The following is a 19,122-nucleotide window of genomic DNA, read 5'->3' as shown; positions in this document are numbered from 1 at the left end:
CATGGGAGTGGCTTTGAAAAAATAACACATTAAACAACAAAACGCTCAATAATAGGCATTTTAAAATACAGAACACACCACCTGACTAGATTGAAATAATCACAGCAGGGCTCTGCATTGCCACAGTAACTTACTGGATGACAAAAATCTCCTTGCGTCTAAAGAAAAATGAAGAGTATCTGGAAGTAAAGATTCATTAGTAATTTAGTATACAAACAGTGCATTACTTTTCATTTGCTACTACAAGAACATGTGCATTAAATATCTTAATCTTTATTCTACTTCAGGTCATTTGTTGTCCTGGATTCACATATTGGTCAGACATTTCTTATTTGGAATTCTAATGGTTTTGCCATTGCTTGTAAAATGGTTTAAGACAGAAGGAAAATTAACAACCAGAATCTGCCAAAGAATGGATGGTATTAAAATGCTAACTACTTTACATAGAATGCCCTGTTTCAGTCAAATATTATGTATTCTTATTAAAGTCACAATAAGAATTGCACTACTAAAAACTCTGCAAGTTTCTGCAAGTTTGAACTTAGGCTCACATGCTATCACTTCTTTGCCCCATATCATTAGAAAATAAAAAATTTCAAAAGGAGTTCTTCCCAACAGGAGTGTCCAACCTGCAGAATGTGGCCCAACACAAAATCATAAATTCACTTAAAACATTATATATTATATATTTTTATAATTACTGTCACAATGTATTTAATATATGGCCCAAGACAACTCTTCTCCTTCTGGTGTAGCCTAGAAATGCCAAAAGATTGGACACTCCTGCTTAGAATCATTCCTTGATAGAAAATGCTTCCTGAAGAAGGAGCACTTGTCTATTTGAGAGGGTTTATGTTGGTCTCATAGTATCCCTCAGAGTCAAACACGCCCACACATAATTATACACCTATAATTATAGGTGTATCTTCTTATCTCAGAATCAGACTGGGGCTAGCACCATGGCTGTCCTATTTAGTAGGAGTATGACCTTGAACAGTTACTTAAAATCTCTAAGCATCTTTTGTTTTCTCACTTGTAAACTGAGAGTTAGTACCTACCACAAAGATTGAAAGACTTCCTTGAGATCATTATGTACAGAATTTAACACACAGTAATTGCACATGAATAGTAACAATTATTATGTTAGCAATCCCGATGTGAAAATAAGTTAGGACAATTTTTAATTTTATATATATATTATAAATAACAACAACAAAAAAACCAAATGTATTCTGATTTACAGTTTAAAAAGCACATTCATAGAATTTTTTCAAATGGTAAGCTTCTGGAAGACATAGCTGTAAATTTAATAAAAATCCAACAAGAAGGAAAGATACTCTTGAACTAGCAATTCAACTGTTTGCTTCATTTTATTGAGAATTTTAATTCTATTCATTATTACTGGGTTGGGCCTTGAGTCTTAATGTACCATTACATTCACTCAACTAAAATAAGCAAGGTCATTAGTATTGCAATGATGAACAAAATTTCTGAAAAAAAAATGGGGTTTAGAAGATTTGAGTATTTGTCAAGTAAGAATATTAGAAACATTGAATAATGTTATTCCACTGTTTTTCTAATTTAGTTACCACATAAAACAAAACTTCTGTAACTTAAGTGCAAAAGGAGATGAAAAAAATTTTAATGACTAGAATCTTTAACTTGGGATATTTAATTTTGTATTATAATTCCTGGGGAAGGTTGTCTGTGTTACACTTAAATTAGTTAAAAAACAATCCACAGGGCCAGGCTCAGCAGTCTTAAAGAGACAGGTCTCTGTTTTACCTGTGTGTGCATTACTGATCTTGTCAATATTTCCTCTTAGAAAACTTTCTTACTTCAATGAGTTAAGTGGCTGTGTTTTGAAGGAATCATCACAAAATGTTTTGTACATTTGTTTATCATATAACAAAACCCAAGGGTCACTTGTTAACTTAGTAAGTGTGAAATAGATGAGCCCAAAATATTAAATGTTCTTTCTAATACATACAGCTTGCATTGTCTAAAACTTAAATATAAAATGTGCATAATGAAATTATAAAATTATATTCCAAATAAGAGTTTAAAACATTATTTTGGTGTATCCTTCAATGTTCTCATGGAATTATAGAGTACTAAATCTTTCCTTCAAGAAGAAAAAGGATAAAGTAAAAGAATTCAGATCTTTTGTGGAACAAGGTAAAATATAATTAAACAATAAGTTTACATATACAATTATAGGATAAAACTTAGAATGTAAATAAAGAGGTAGATAACATAAAATAAATAATCTCAACTATAAAAGAGAAAATAATCTCTTAATCTCTTAACTAAAAAATCCCTCAAAATATTTAATACAAAGTATCATAATGACTTTTATTTTTTGGTCAACTAGATAACTTCCTAAAATTAATATCGGAATGACTGATTAGACATTCTTTTTTACTCATTTCTCTTACGGACATGTGGGAACATACAGCACTGAGGAAAATTAGCATGAAGAAATTGAGCAGGTTCTGTGGAAAATAACATGGTGAGCCTCAAGCAGAAAAGAGCATACATTAACCCGGTTGACTTAAAATAAATGATCTAAGTTCTTTCCTACAAATGACAAAGACATATGGCATATGGCACTCAACATTTTGGAAGCTAACACAAACTCCTTGATTCTTCACTCCCAGAACCTACTATCTACCATCAGTCTCTATGGCTCTACTCTCATCAGCCCCATATGGCTTTGAATAAGTTTAGATTTGGGATCTAATTATGAATCCATTAGTTACTATCTTTGTAGTCATATTGTCTAATGTATTAGTGACTTTATTAACACAAAAAACTTCAATAAGTAGTAACATTGGAGATAAACCTCTGTAATGAAAAATTAATACGCAAACCACTTAACAGTTATTTTACTACATTTCTATAACAAATCAGGCAAAGCATATTATTCTGTGCCATTGGAATTACAGACAAGAATGTTTACAGTCATTAATATTGGAGTCATAACAAACGAGAAAGTGAAAACAATAGACACTAACATGTCCAACCTTGCTATACTCATTTTCTATGGGCATACTCACAGAAACATTACCCCATATTTCTATGGGGTAACACATACTCATTTTCTATGTGTAAAAATAAATAATAATTATTTGAAATATATTTGAAAGATACTTCTGCATTCTTCTACAAGTAAAGTGACATATAAATAAATAAATATGAAAGTCAGAAATTAATAACTAGGAGTAAAGGTTAAAAGAGTAAAGGAATAATAATCTGTATAGTCCTCACCCACCTTTTCTATGAACCACCATGATAGTAATTGTTAAAAAAACAAATAAAAACAACAAAAAAACCCCAACCTACTACCGTTTGGATAATGGCAGTGTTCAGAAGCAGAGGCAGATACAAACTGTGAAAACATGCAGAGATTAGGGGGTTTGCCCTTACCAAAGCTCACCTAGAGTGGTAACCTCCTTAATGAAGAATACTTTTTCTGATACTGTTTTTTTTTACTTTATTATTTTATATCTGCTAAAGATCAAGTTACTATGGACCTTTAGATGATTAATAAGAAAATCTTTTTTAAAATGCTCTCAGGGGAAGGGGGTAAGGGTTTGAAGGAACTAGTATAAAGGACACATGGACAATAACAAGGGGGGTGGAAATGGGAGGGAGGTGGGGAGGGCTGGGGGGGTGGGCAGGGATGGAGTAAAGGGCAGAAAACTGTATTTGAACAACAATTAAAATAAAATAAATAAAATAAATGCTGCAAAAGTATACACTCAGAAGTTCACATTTTAGTATGAACAAATTAAATTGTTCAATTAAAATTAATTGCACTGAGAGATTTGAAGTTTTGTCACTTGCACACTTTGGGGCATAGAAGGAGGAGACTGGGACCCCAAGCCTGGGGAAGGTGCACAAAGAGTTGAGAAAGGAGTGCAGAAGGGCGGTTGGAAGAAAGCTACTGAAATTCAGTTGGTCCACAGGGAAAAAGGAATAGAAATTCCTTTCACCAGACAGCGTGACCCTTCAGAGACTGAGAAACAGAGCCTCAGAGTAGTGATGCTCTATTTCATCATTAGTGTGTGGCTGCACTTGGGAAGGTTACCCTAGGAACCTATTGATCTTTTATATATAACATTTCTTATGTTGAAAACTATGTCCTGGGTAATCCATAACCATCTTACACATAGTCTTTGGAGTAATATCCATTTTAGAATTAGAATTAACATAGATAAATATCTTAACAGAAAGAAGTTTCCATATCCAACAAACCAAAATTCCTTTTAATTTAGTGATAACACAAAATAACTTTCATTCTATTGCATTTGGAAGGCCCCTGCTTATGAGGTGACACTTCACTCTATAGCACATTTTAGGTATTTTAGACATGCTGGAAAGATTCTTGCAGAGTCAATTAGGCAAAGGCCACATTATGTAAATGACAGCTATAAATGATTGATTCCCAGTTCAAGATCTTTGATGCCCATTTTCAGAGTTAATAATTTTTAAAAGTTAAACTGATTGTTTTATGTTTATTTAAGCATCACGAAATACTGGCTTTTAAAAGAATATAAACAAGATAGCTTGATGATAGTTTTATTAGGAATCTGATAAATTATTCAAATAGAAGTTTTTCAAATATGCCAACATTTTGAACAATTTATAATGGTTTTAAAAGAGTTAAAAACCCCTATTCTTTAAAATTAAGCAATTTACTATTCCCAATACATATTAATGACATGTAGTTAGTATATACATATTACTTTTCCTTTGAAAGGTAATTTTACTTTACATTTAATTTTTAAATATTAGGTCATTAAAAATGAAGTTTCAATATACAATTTATACTTTTGATGTAATTTCACACTAAAATAAGAAGTTTTAAAGAAGATTTTTATAAAAGTAAATGATACCAAGTATTTCCATATTTTAATTATTTTGAACTTGTGATTAAAATGTGGAACTTCCAGAAAATCTGCTGTGAAAAAAAAATCTATCATATAAAGCAAATTACTGGACATAATTTTAAATGTTTAATGTGTAAAAATATTTGTCTCAGGAAAAAAGAAAGCTTGGTTGAACACTAGTCCAAAGTTCAGATTGAACTCTAAGTATTAAGAAGATTAAGTGATTCTCTGAACATCAGTGAGAAGTGTGTAGAAGATGGAGGTCACCCTTTGAAAGAAGATCTCTGTGACCTGTATAAATAGGAGCCCCACAAACACTTCCAACAAGCATAGGTCAGAACAGGGTCATGGCTCCAGGCCCTCTGGACCACTGTACACCCGGTGGAGTGTGCTCACCGCGTTAATCTCTCATCCTTCAGTTCCAGGTCAGCCACTGTGATGAGCTGATCCAGCTTGAATTTAGTGTCAATAATTTCTGCATCTCGAGGAGAGTACGTGCCACCTTCTTTCTGCTTCTGACGAATTCTAAAGTGTAGTCAAGTCCAAGAAGGGAGTATCACAGAAAGCATATGAATTAGGTTTAATTTTCAAGTAAAGATATTAGTCAAATAATTTCTTTGTTGGAATCACTTCTCTGAATATACTATAAATTTATAGCTACTCAATTTCTTTTTCAATTTTAATTCCATAGAACCTATTCTACTATATAGTTTTTAACATGTTGTTTTTTTAAAGTTACAAGTTTTAATGAGAATTGTTGATCAAGGCCTGAGCCACTGGCATATTTAAAATATAGAAAAAAATTAGACTGATTCTGTGTTTGTTTCTCCCCCTCCCCCCGAGCTGTCTCATAGATTTTTCACAAATACAAAATATGACAAAGTGGAAATAGCTCATTGTTATCAGCACCAATGCTGAAAATCAATGTTCTGTTATTTTTACATACATGAAAATACTTAAAAATGTGTTTTGAACTGCCTTAATGACTTTTTTAAAATACTGTGAACTGTATAATCTTTATTTACAATCAGAAAAGTCAGGTTCAAAAATAAAAGTCAAATAAATCTGAAAATCATATTAAAATCTTTTCATTTTAAGTAATTTACATTATTTTTATGATACAGGTGGTCTAGTATATTACAAAGTAACATTTAGCTATTTTATCTCTTTCACATTCCAAACATGTATTACTTGTTATATGTTATATACTCAAGATGATATAGGAAGCATAAAATATTGTGCTTATCCTCAAGGATGCTACAATTTAGTTGAGGAGCAGGATTTAAATTTATAAAAAAATATAAAACAGAAAAAAGATTCAAATTACAACTCATAAGAGAGTAACTAATTAGTTTCAAATGTTGCATGAGTGGCTGTAACTCTCATTATTTTGAGGAAGTAAAGGAGTGGGACTGGACTTGGTTGTTCCAGAATGAGGGGGAGGAGGAGGAAGCATAGTCTGGTGGACTGAACAACAGCGGAGTTAGTTGTACAAAAAGTCTAAGGAATGTTTAGGTGAGAATATACACATTTGGCTAAAGAGATGTAGGGAAGTTATAGGGAAGAAGGAAGGACCATTTCCTGCCCACATAAGGAGTTCATCCTGTAAGGACATGACAAGGCAAAAACGATTTTAGAGTAGGGAAAAAATTATAAATATGGCTGATGGGTGCCCCCTTAGGAACAATGTCCATATCTTACACAATGTATCTTTTCTTCTTCTATCACCATTTATTCACCCTTTAACCTCTTCTACATTACCCACCCCCCCACACCTCTTTTTCCCTCTGGTAATCACCATCCTATTGTCTGTGTCACCAGTTTTTTTTCTTAATCTCTTCACCTTTTCACCTAGTCCCCTAAACCCCTCCCCTCCGACAGCTGTCAGTCTGTTTTCTGTATTTATAAGTCTGTTTCTATTTTGTTTGTTTATATTGTTCATTAAATTCCACATACAGGTGAAACTCTATGGTATTTGTCATTTTCTGGTTTATTTCACTTAGCACAATACACTTTAGGGCAATCCATGCTGTTGCAAAAGGTAAGATTTTCTTTTTAAAGGCAAGTAGTATTTTCCATTGTGTAAATGTACCACAGCTTTTTTATCCATTCATCTACTGATGGCCACTTGGGCTGCTTCCAAATCTTGACTATTATAAACAAGATACAAGGAACATAGGGTCACATATTAAAATGCTTAGAATAATGATTGAACATCTGACTGAATCTGAGAATTGTAAGTGGTATAAAAAATGTTTTTCAATAATTTTTTTAAACTCCCATCAAAATGATTTAAGAGATTCAATATGAAACAGACTGTACATGGAATTCAGAATGCATAACAATATTCTTCAAGTAAAATTAAAATAGAACCTAGTGAATTATTTAGGAAATTAGTAGAATGGGTATTTTTACAAATGTAGGGTACCTTTAACTTGGTAACTTACCTTATGAAAGTAGATGTTAGGATCGTACCAAGATTCCCCTGAGGTAGTATAACCAACAGGTGAATTAAGAGGCGGATACTGAGAATTTAGAACACTTAGAAAATGTAGCACAGACATGTTGATAAAGTTAATATAAAAAGGAGGCCGCTACAGAAAGAAGTTGAACATCTTTGGTGTTGTACTTACTGTAAAAATTATCTGTTCTGTATAAACTTTAAATTAGACTTAATTAAAATATTTTTAAAAAACTATTAATAAACCTATCATTCATTAATTATTCAAAAAATGTAAAAAGCTTAGCATTTTCTGCTTTTTTTGTGTTATCGCTTTATTGTCTCTCAGCTGTAAATCTATTCTTCTTTTCCTGGTTTGTAATATTGGGGCTAGATGCTATAGCATTTCTCCTTTGCCTGCTAGCGAGAAGTCAAGCTTTGTCAATAAAGGACACTAGAGTGAACCTGCAAGGTTACAGGGACAGGGAGACGCTTCCCTTGTGGGTTCATGCTGAAATATTATTATTCATTGTGGGAGCCCAGCAGCCCACCTGGATGAGGTCTAGCTGCCTCTCAAGTGTTTGCTCTTTTCACAGGTGAATGAGAACAAGTAGCTTATCCACAAATATCCAGCCAGGTAGGCTGCTTCTTCAGGCCATTCCAGTCTGCTTACCTTCCATTAATGATAGGTAGCTTGTAAAGAACAGCTCTAGCCCATTCCCTCTGCCATATTTTTGCACAGTGATAGGTTATATAGGCTACATGTGCTTGCAGTAACCATTCCTTGTTAGCCTTGGGAGTGGGTCTTTTAATACTTATTAGCTCCTTTGCTGTCCTCTCTCTCTCAGCCTAGAGAGAGTCTCTGCACTTACTTGCTGCACTTACTGCTTCTGAACCCTTAGAGTTCTCTTTACCTTCTGTAGTAGTCAACTATTTTTACTAGTTAACAATTTTTTTATTAAATATTTCCCATTTAGGTAACTGTTGTGGCCTCTCTCTTCTGATTGGACTGAGACTGAATAATGCCCACAAAGCATACTAGGAATGTGAGTACAAATAATTCTCACCTTGCAAATGCAAAAATAGCTGTTCCAAGAAGAATGATTGAAAGGATACACAAAGTGACTGAAAGAATAATCTCCACAGTTCTTTCTGAAAGTCCTTCACCTGAATAGGAGGAAGTATGATATTATCATTAATTATTATTACAGAACACTATCTTGGCTCTCAAAACAAAGGAAATATTTTCTTGGAATATTGCTCAAGAATGCTTATAAAATGTATAGATTTGTTTGTTCCTCTTCTCCTACATCTTCTAAATTTGGGATTCAGTCCTTGGACCTCTTCTTTTTTATATAATTTTATTTGTTTATTTTTAGAGAGAGGAGAAAGGAGGGAGAAAGAGAGGAAGAGAGACAGCAATGCGTGGTTGCCTTTCATATGTGCCCTCCACCAGGGCAACCAGGCCTGCAACCCCGGCGTGTGCCCTGACTGGGAATTGAACCGGTGACACTTAGGTTCACAGGCCAGCACTCAATCCACTGAGCCACACCAGCCAGGGCGGACCTCTACTTTTCTCTACCTAAATGTACTCACTTGGTGAGCCCATCCAGCCTCATGGCTTTAATTTTCATCTATATAATGTTGTCTACTTAATTGTTACCTATTGAACTTACTTGTATAACCAACTGCCTCCTGGAAGTATAATTAAAATTAAAGTATCAATACTTCCAAAGCTAACCTCCTATACTTTCCTCCTTTCAAATGCATCCCTCCACCACTAGTTGAAGGCAACTACATTGTTCCAGTTACTCAGGCCCCAAACCTTAGAGTCATACATGACACTCTCTTAGAACACATTAAAAATCTTTGAGGAAATCCTGTTGTCTTTATCTTCAAGTTATACTCTCTTTGCACTAAAAGAAACTAGGAAAACTTGGATAGTATTTCTAAAGTGGAAGTAGGAAATATGATGAATTTACAAACCTAATGGAGTTTGAAAGTTAAGAAGCTTTCAAAGACTGATAATATGAGAACAAAAGATGCTCTGGAAGAGTTTTCTACTGGCCAAAGAGGGAACAACTCAAACTTTATAATAAATAAAAACTGGAATTGATGGAAACAGAGTCAATTTATAACAATTCATGCATCCTAATAAAATTTAATGAAAGAAAAATAAAAAATACTAATTTGTAAATATTAGTTATAGTAGACATCCATTTCCTTACTTTAAAAATTTGTAATTAAAGGGAGAAGATTAGGAATTTTTTCTGCATATGAACTATAATATATGAATTTACCATAGGTCTAGTTAAGGAGATAAACCTCTTCATTGTAGAATAATTCTGTTTAAGAACTATAGAAGGAATAGTAAAATTAGAAATTCACAATATTACATTCCTAATGAAAAAACTGATTCAGGTAACAATCATAAATGCATCTTTAAATGATCAGTAGGAAGATTGACAGGAAATTGAATATTTGTAGAATGCCAAAATAATGCCCTGCAGATTGTTTGCTGGTTATAACAAGGGAAAAAACAATGTCCCAATGAGGAATCATGCTGTCACTACTACGAAACTTACTGATCAATTCTGATATCATAGAAAAGGTGACAACAAGATAATACAAACCTTCTGATGTGAGGTATTTTGATTTAGACATCAACGCCTTTAAAGGATTCCTGCCATAAACATTGACTGTGAATATTCAGGCCTTTAGATCTTATTTCTAATTTATAAGAAAGTACTGAAAGGCAGAAAAAATAAATAAACCAAGCAAAAGTAACCGGACAAATTCAGAATGTGGGACCTCCTACAGAACAACTCATCTGGTTGCTTCAATGGGTCTATGTCACAGGGGAAAAAAGAGGGGAAAGAGAAGTCTCTTCTAGATTAAAAGAGACTAAGAGACCCAACAGTCAAAGATAATGTGTGAACCTCTTATTAGGATCTTTTTTGAAAAAGATTTTATTCACTTATTGTTAAAGAGAAGGAAGGGGGGGAGAAAGAAAGGGAGAAAAATATCAATGTGTAGTTGCCCCTCATATGCCCCCTGCTGGGGACTTGGCCCACAACCCAGGCATGTGCCCTGATGGGGAATTGAACCCTTGACCCTTTGGTTCACAGGCTGGCACTCAATCCACTGAGCCACACCAGCCAGGGCTCTTATTTGGATCCTGACTGAAATGACCTATATAGAAAAATATCGGAGAATGATTTAAAGATGTATGTAGTTTTATATAATATCAAGGATTTATTGTTAATTTTATTTAACTGTGATAATATGATTTATATGTACTTATAGAGAAGCATAGTAAAATATTTCAGGATGGAATATAATGTCTTCTGTGATTTACTTTAAAATACTTTGGAAGTATTTACTTTGGAAGTAAAAGAACAAATGCATAAAAATATGGCAATGTGTTAAAATTATTAAATATAATTAGTAGGTTTTGTGGGAGTTCAATATACTCTTCAAAATTTTTGTGTATTCTCTGCTCATTTCTCACCACCTCTGCTGCTAGCATCCTGATCCAGGCTACCATCCTGTTTTACGTGAATTATTGTATGGACACCCAAGAAGTCTCCTATGTTCACCCTTGTCTTCTTTCTATCTATTCTTAACATAGCAACAAGAGTCCTCCTTTTTAAACATTATCTGTCTGCTTAAAAGACTCCTCTCTAACAGAGAAAAGCCAAAGTTCTTCCAAAAGACTATTTGACCTGGTCCCTCATTAATTCTCTGGTTCCCTGTTACCTCTGAGTTTCTCTCCAATCTCTACCTTGTTCATTCCTCTGGAGACAGACTAGCCTCCTTATTGTTCCTGGAACACACTAAGTCACTCTTGACATGAAGCTTTTGCACCAGCTTCTTCCTTTGCCTGGAAGGGTATCTCCCTTATACATCTGCCTAGAGAGCCATTTCATTACCTTCAAGAGTTTGATTCTCAGGATGGCTATACTGACCACCTCTTAGGAATGTATAGGTGCCTCCAAATTCATATGTTGAAGCTCTAAATCCAGACTTGAATACATTTAGAGTAAGGAAGTAATTAAGTTTAAATGAGATCATAAAGGTTGGGCCTAACCCAATAAGCACAATGGGATTAGTATCCTTATCAGAAGAGACTTGAGAAAGCTGGCTTTCTGCCTATGTACACACACACTAAGGAAAGGCCATGTGAGGACAGTGTGAAGAAGGCCTTCTACAAGCCAGGACAAGAGTCCTCACCAGATACCAAATTGACTGCAACCTCGATCTTGCACTTTTAGCTTCCAGAACTGTGAGAAAATAGATTTTTGTTGTTTAAGTCACCAGTCTATAGTGTTTTGTTATGGCAGCCCAAGAAAACTAAGAAACCACCATTAAAAAAAGATACAACTAGTTCACTTCCTGCCATCTCTCTTCTACATCTTCTGCACCCTGTTGTACTCTTTTTTTTCTCCAGATCCCTTATCACATTTTAATTTACCTTATAATTTATTTATTTATTATCCTTATTGTTTATTATCTGTCTAGAATGTAAGCTCCTTGAGAACAGGGGTCATTATTTTATCCAAAACTGCATTTCAAGTTCTGAGAAAAGTACCAGACACATAATAAAGTCTCTATATATTTGCTAAATTTACTAATGATTAAAATATTGATTTTGTAATAGATATTAAAATTTTTTAGGTTGGATATCAGGTACTGAACCAAATAAGAAGATACAAATTATTAGTCATTTATTTTAGATAACTACTAATTATAATTATAATCAATTTTAATTGATATGATTTATAATATTACTGAAAAAAGTATTAAAGTCAAGCAACAAAATAAAATAGGTTACCTATCATAACATATGCAGGGCATAATGTTTCATATTTTTCCCTTGGTTTGATGCTTACGAAAGCTGAGCAATATAAAAGGATGTGGCTATTCCACATGGTAGACTTAAGCAAACACTGGATCTTAAAGAATTATCAGAGTTTTACGGTCCTCTAGAATCACTAGCAAAATTTAGAAGACATTAAAGCAGCAGGCAGCTCATAAACTATTTTAGATACACCTTTTTTATATGTTAAAATAAGAATGGTTGGTCTGATGAATTTTCACATGCTCACTCTAATTGGATATGCTTGGGAAAGGATACATAAAGATGAATAAAGAATCTTTATCAGGTAGTACTGAATCACTGAACCTCAGAACTCAGTGGGGGAAAAATGATATCATAGACCATAAAATGTTTTCTCATACTAGATTACCATTTCAAAGCACCAGCCAACTGAAGTTAGGAAATGACATATTATGTATTAATAAACAATTTGTAATCCCTTGGGCACATGTGTTACAAAAGCACCACTAGGAGAGGACAAAATATGCCATGGTTGTGAGAACAAATTCTGATTCATGGCTATGCATGTACACACAGAGCATTACCAGTAGAGAATGAAGACACTTTCATAAATCTTTTCATAGAAAATGGAATTCTTTCACCTAAAAATATAAACATGAATGTTTTTGGAATAAGCACAAGTCATTTCCTCATTAGACTTCAAATTCTATAAAAGGCCAAATTAAATTATGTTGTATTTGTATGATAAACAAATAATTAAAAAAATAGTAATTATAAAGTACTAATTAAGTTTTCATCAGTATTATCTTTGATTGAAATTCTCATTATTTAAACTCAGCATATGGATCTGACTTATTAAGCCAATTTTATATCTCTAAGAAGCTTAAGTTAAATGAGTTATAAAGCTTATAAGCTTTACATTGTGTGGCTCTTGACTTAGGTACATATTACATGATCTTATTATTATTTATATTATTATTAATCTTAAAAGAAAACAAGTTCTTTTAATGGAACTCCAATATAAGGAGTTACTCTCCTTTGGCCTAGTCATCCTGGATGTTCTAATACTTCACAAAAATTTACCAAAAGTCACTCAATTTCATAATCTAAGAAACATAAATTAAAATAAGCTAGGTAGATATTATTATCATATATCAGATTGTCAAAATTTTAGAAGTAGATAATATAGTGGTTTCCAAGGTATAGGAAGTGTCATACTTATTCATTGCTAAAAAACCAAAAGGAATTATTGTATCTTTATGTGTAAAAATAAAGCATACTTACAAGTGCATGTTAACTTCAAAAGCTAAGACAAGAAGGTGAAAAGAGAACAGCTAGAAAGAAATAATTTAAAATGTTAAGAGGAGAAAATAATACAGCAAGAATAGGATGTCCGTGGGGGCAGAAATGACACCAACAGTCATGAGATTGAGAGCCCTGGGGCACTTCGTGATTTTCTGGCAACTGGTAACTGGTTAGGAGCACAGCGCTGCTGACTGAAGTCACGCTGCCTGGGTCTAAAAGCTGGTGCTGCCACTTCCTAGCTCAGTAACCTTGGGCAAATTGCTTAAAGAGACAACTTCTCATTTCTTACCAATAAATAAATGATAGGTATAAGTTGGAGATCATGTCATAGGGTTGTTGTGAAGAACATATGAAGTTGATATATAAAAACATTCAGAAAAGTCTTGGCATATAAAAATGTTTAGTATTTTTATTAACAAACATTTATTATATCCATTCATCCATTCATCTGATTTAATCTCCCAGTTATTTTGTGAGACAGGTATTATTTTTCACATTTTGGAAATGAGATTTCAGAAGTTGATTTTTAAAGTAATTAACCCAAGGTCACATAAATTCAGTATATGCCAAAAGTGCCTGAAATAATGCCTGTCTAACCACAAAGTTTATGAGGTCCACCCCCACTTTACCACTACCTCTTTAACATAACAAAACTTTTCCCTATATCTCTGGTGTTTTGGAGGCAAGTGATTCTTTTTCTGAAAAAAAAAAAAAACCATAGAGACTCCCTATTTCTGTTTCTAAGTGAGCATATTGGAACTCTTCACTGTTAGCTTAGTAATTAAACTAGAAGTGTTATGACAGAAGAAAACAATCAGAGTGCTTTTGCAGCGGGGTTTAAGGTTTCATCTTGTTCAGCTTTAATGAAGTCCTGTAAGGTGCAGAAAGGAGTGTCTGGTTTTCAAATCACAGGAATCCTCTATAATTAAACCTTGTAATCAAAACATTGCCTACAAGCTGTTTCCATAAACTGATGTGCTAAGGAGGGTTTTCAAAAAGTGTTTAAGAGGGATTTTTGTGAATTTTGTTAATAAAAATGCTAATGTGCAATCTTGAATGAAAAAAATCAAATAAATTGTAAGTATTTCTTTAGGATTAAAATAATGGTGCATATCATTTCCCATGTTTATTCTTTTAAAAAATTTTTCATCAATAACTTAATTTTTTCCCTTTTTTATCAGTGTTCAATTACAGTTGTCCATAGAGACTTCCTTAAGTGCAAACTCCTCCACATCCACTCATCCTTATCCAGCCAAACTCTGCCTGGTTCCTTCGCACTTGGACTGTTGTTAGCCCCTTTCACCAAAAAATCCTTTTAGTCCTTCAGTCCATGGTGATTCTTTTATCCATAATTTTAACTCCTGAATAGTAATGTCTCTGAGAGGCAAACCACTATCAAAATGGTGTTTCTTGCAAATGTATGCCCTGTACTAATTTAGGAACACAGATTTGCGAAGGCTCTTGAATCATGATGATTTTATTGATAGGCAACTCAGCTGGGAGTTCATTGCCTGTGGTGCAAAATACCACTGAATGAATGTGTATCTGCTGGTGGTTTAATGACCTAAATGGGACCTCTTTTCACTAGGACTTTTTTCACTGAAGTCTGGGATCACATACACACAGAAGTCTTTAGTGGGTTTGCTAAGAATATCGAGAGCCAATAGCTAGTTGCAAATGCTATTGTATACCCCAGTACATAACATATTTGAGAGGAAAAATGGACTCAAACATCTTTTGTAACCTTACAATGACATTAGTGATATTATTACCAATGCATTTCATTATTTGCTTGCCCCCGTTCTCACAGCCATGGAACCACTTTGCCATTGACTATTGACTATTGTAGAAATGGTCAACTTTGTTACTTTTTTGAGTCATATTATATCTTCCTTGTCAAAGGAGCTATGGTCTTGCCCTGGCTGGCGTAGCTTAGTGGATTGAGTGTGAACCAAAGCATCGCAGGTTCGATTCCTAGTCAGGGCACATGCCTGGGTTGCAGGCCATGGCCCCCAGCAACCGCACATTGATGTTTCTCTCTGTCTCTCTTTCTCCCTCCCTTCCCTCTCTAAAAATAAATAAATAAAATCTTCAAAAAAAAAAAGAAGCTATGGTCTTTTACTAACATCAAATCATGGAACCCAGCCATATCTGGTGGGTGCTCTTTGGTGCCTGTCCCATCATGGTCAACCTGATTGCACCACAGAACCATAACATCCAATAGCCAGGCAGAAAACTGCTGTGAGAACAGAAACTGATGGTGTTAAATCCACTAACAAGTAAAGTGATTAGACTACCTTATACCCCATATTCCAAATGTGAATATCTTGTTTCACCACAACTGAGGGTTGTACTTTTAGCAATTTCCTCTACCCCTGCCTGTCACTGTTTTACTAACTATAAATGAGTAGAGAGCAGAACTCCACATGCTCAATCCAGAATAAGTAAGACAGAGCAAAAGCCTATTTATTACACAGTTGCTATCAGAAGAGGTCCCATAAAATACTATTCTAAGGAAGTACCTGAAAGGCTGGTCTACAAATAATATGTGAATTCTGAGAAATTCGGTTATAGATACACAAAACCCTTTCTTGTCACTTCCCCTTATCAGCGCAGCACCTTTCTACCCACTGAGTCCAGTCCACGTTTCACCAGCCTTGGTGTCTTCCCTAGCCTTGGCAGCACCCTGTGCTCTGTCCTTCATTCCACATCTTTACATCCCTTCTAGGTTCCTGCTGATAACCAGGGCACAAAAGCATTAGCACCTGGACACCTGGGGTGCTGGTAGTTATGAGTCCAAAGAAGGGATCAAGAACTGACTGTGTATTTCTATTACTTTCTTGAATTAATTACTACACTTCACTTCCTAGCCTGTGAGAGTAAGGAAGGAAAAGAAGACAATATCTATGGCCAAAATGCGGAAGGAGCTCATCCTTGGTCAGAGGGAAGCCATCTGGCTGTATCAGAGGAATCATGTCCCCGTACACCATGGTCCATGTGTTTGACTTTCCCCCTTTTTATGGCTTTTCATTCTCATTCCTATTATCCTGGATGTCTCAACTTTGCCTCTCAGGTAACTGACTGCATGTGCCATCCTCACATCAATAATCTGTATGAAACCATCAAGCACTGAAAGACATAGCACACACCACACAACACGGCATAGCAAGGCAGTCTCTTTTCAGCAATGCTCCTACAAAGTATCATCTTCCTAAGACACATGAGCTATTCACTTTGCCCTGGTCTCCTTTCTTCCATCAGCAAACACACCAGGATCACGAGTTAGCTGTGCTAATAGTCTCTGAATGCTGTAATCTCAAGGAAGTTAAGTTGATGCTCTCAAGGCATTTACTGTAGTGGTGTCATTGTGTGATAAAAGCACCTGTCAAATGAAGAAACACTCAAAGCAATTTCAATATGAAAGGTCTAATCAGCCAGTTTTAAAATGATTAAATTTGGGGTAAAGTTAATCAAACTAGTGATTTTATGAAGTTAGACAGCATAGCTAATAAAATTTGTTATTCTTCAATAAACTTCTATATAGCAAGTCATGTACCTCTTCATTTCTTCGAGGTCCTAAGTTTTTAATTAATTAATTAATATTTTAATCCTCACCCAAGGATATTTTTTTATTTTAGAGTGAGAGGAAGGGAGAGAGAGAAAGAGAGAAACACTGATATGAGAGAGAAACATCGATTGGTTGCCTCCTGTAAGTGTCCCAACCGGGGATTGAACCTGCAACTTAGGTACATGCCCTGACCAAGGACTGAACCTGAAACATTTTGGTGTATGAGATGGCGCTGCAGTCAACTGAGCCACCCAGCATGGGCAAGATCCAAAGTTTCATCAATGAAACTGAGGTTGCAGAAGATGGCTTTCTACACAATTAACATTGAAAAAGCCTGGTGAGAACTGCTAACTGAAAATGGTAGAACAATTTATCTTTGTCCAGCTACAACTCTCACTAAAATCTACTGATGCTCATGATATAGTGTAATGTGCATCTGAGCAACATACAAAGTTCCATATTCTCAAAGTTTGGTGCAGGAGAAACTGGAAGTTGTGATTTACTCAGAGAAACTCTAGGGAAATAATGTCTCCTAAGGAAATATATTTCTAAAGTCTTTGGTTATAACCTATCCAAAAATAGGCGATTAAGCATTTAAAATTTTTCTAACTATAAAATATTCATGCCTTTACTTATGTTGCTTTATTTAAATCTTTCAAATTAGATACCATCATCACCATTTTCCAAATAAGGAAACTGTGGTTTATAGAAATTAAATTATTATCTCAAGTGGAGGAACCAAAATTTGAATCCAGGTCTAAATCCTGTATTTGTAGTGTAACAGCTACAAAAGCTGTGCTGGAACCCTGGCCCAGGCACTTGATTACTCAACATAGGCCTTGAGTCCCTCATCTATAAAATGGAGATAACAGAAGCACCTGGGCAGGGTTTCTTTTTTTTTTTTCTTAATGAAGATTTGTTTTAATAATAAAGCAAAGTATTTATTTAAAACTTAAATACGCCCAATAATACATGCTTAATTTCTTTCTTCAGAGAGTCAAGAAAACCACAGGTGTGCCTCAGCAAATAATTCTTTGCTGAGGGCTGTCCCTCATACTGTGGGATGCTCAGTGATACCCTTTGTTTCTGCCCACTAGATGCCAGCAGCTCAGCCCCCACAGTTGTGACAACCAAAAATGGCTCCAGACATTGTAAAATGTCCCTTGGAGAGTAAAATCACTTTGGTTGAGAACCACTGATCTAAATTAAAGCATAGCTGTGAAGAGTCCATTAGTTAATACATACAAATAGCCTAAAATATGTCTGGCATACAATATTTAATATTAGATGATGGTAATGACAAAGAAGAGGAGGAGGAAGAGAAAGAGGAGGAGAAAGAAGAAATATATTTGCATCTGACTAAATTGTATTTGTGTTTTGTTTTAGGCTGGATTGGGTGGATATAATTTTAAAAACTCATGAAAGAGTTGACTAAAAACAAATCAAAATTAAAGAGGACTGGTAAACTTTCTAGTTTTTTAAGATTATTTCAGAAAAATTTCCATAATCCTTTTTCTTTTTAATTAGGTAAAGATGTTCTACTGTAAGACTGTATATTAAATACCCAAGTAAATATTTGCATAGTATAATGTTAGTACACATCAGCATAGAACCAATACAACTTCAAAATCTAGGTCCAGATTTGAATGGATGGAACATTCATCTCTTAATATAATATTATAAAATACTATTTTTCCTTAATTAGGCTAATTAACCTTGAAATGAATTTATACTTGAGAGCATTCAGTCATGGATTAATACATTTACTATGAATATTGTATTGTAATTAACATGTTGAGATTACAAATGAAAGTAAACTACAAAACGTGTCTTACCTAAAGTCTTAACAGGGTCAGAGTAATCAGAGTCAGTAAATTGTCCCATGATATTTGTGGCTCTAAATTTAAATCTATGAGATGGAAAAAAAATTAAAAACCAACAATTAGCATGCCCTATTATTTTTCTATAAATAATTTAGCAAAAAGCTATTAAAATGAACACTTTTATTCAAGATAAAAAGAATTTATAAGATGTAAACTTGAGATTCAACTCCCATCAGGACAAATATATATTC

At 34.3% G+C, this 19,122-nt stretch overlaps 1 protein-coding gene and 1 long non-coding RNA gene across 3 annotated transcripts in view; one reads left to right on the top strand and one right to left on the bottom strand.

Moving 5' to 3' along the window:
* LOC123822844 (phosphatidylinositol phosphatase PTPRQ) overlaps window positions 1-19,122 on the bottom strand; it is a 203,299-nt gene that overhangs the window by 35,040 nt on the left and 149,137 nt on the right. Inside the window, exons 34-36 of the mRNA XM_045845017.1 lie at window positions 18,884-18,957; window positions 8,403-8,502; window positions 5,292-5,420 (exon numbers count right to left, since the gene is read on the bottom strand). Coding sequence (XP_045700973.1) covers window positions 5,292-5,420; window positions 8,403-8,502; window positions 18,884-18,957 — 303 coding nt within the window. The remainder of the gene's footprint in view (window positions 1-5,291; window positions 5,421-8,402; window positions 8,503-18,883; window positions 18,958-19,122) is intronic.
* LOC123822846 overlaps window positions 1-19,122 on the top strand; it is a 118,375-nt gene that overhangs the window by 57,265 nt on the left and 41,988 nt on the right. The window contains exons 2-3 of one of the 2 annotated variants that reach the window (XR_006786432.1): window positions 8,313-8,381; window positions 8,715-8,766. This is a non-coding gene — a long non-coding RNA (uncharacterized LOC123822846). Of the gene's footprint in view, window positions 1-8,312; window positions 8,382-8,714; window positions 8,767-19,122 lie in introns of those variants that run through there. The other variant, XR_006786433.1, reaches the window with a different exon arrangement.

Source organism: Phyllostomus hastatus, unplaced genomic scaffold (genome assembly GCF_019186645.2).
Source record: "Phyllostomus hastatus isolate PE091 unplaced genomic scaffold, TTU_PhHast_1.1 phas_contig_432, whole genome shotgun sequence".
Lineage (NCBI taxonomy): Eukaryota > Metazoa > Chordata > Mammalia > Chiroptera > Phyllostomidae > Phyllostomus > Phyllostomus hastatus.
Note: the sequence above shows the minus strand (reverse complement) of the source record. Positions and strands in the feature narration are given on the sequence as shown.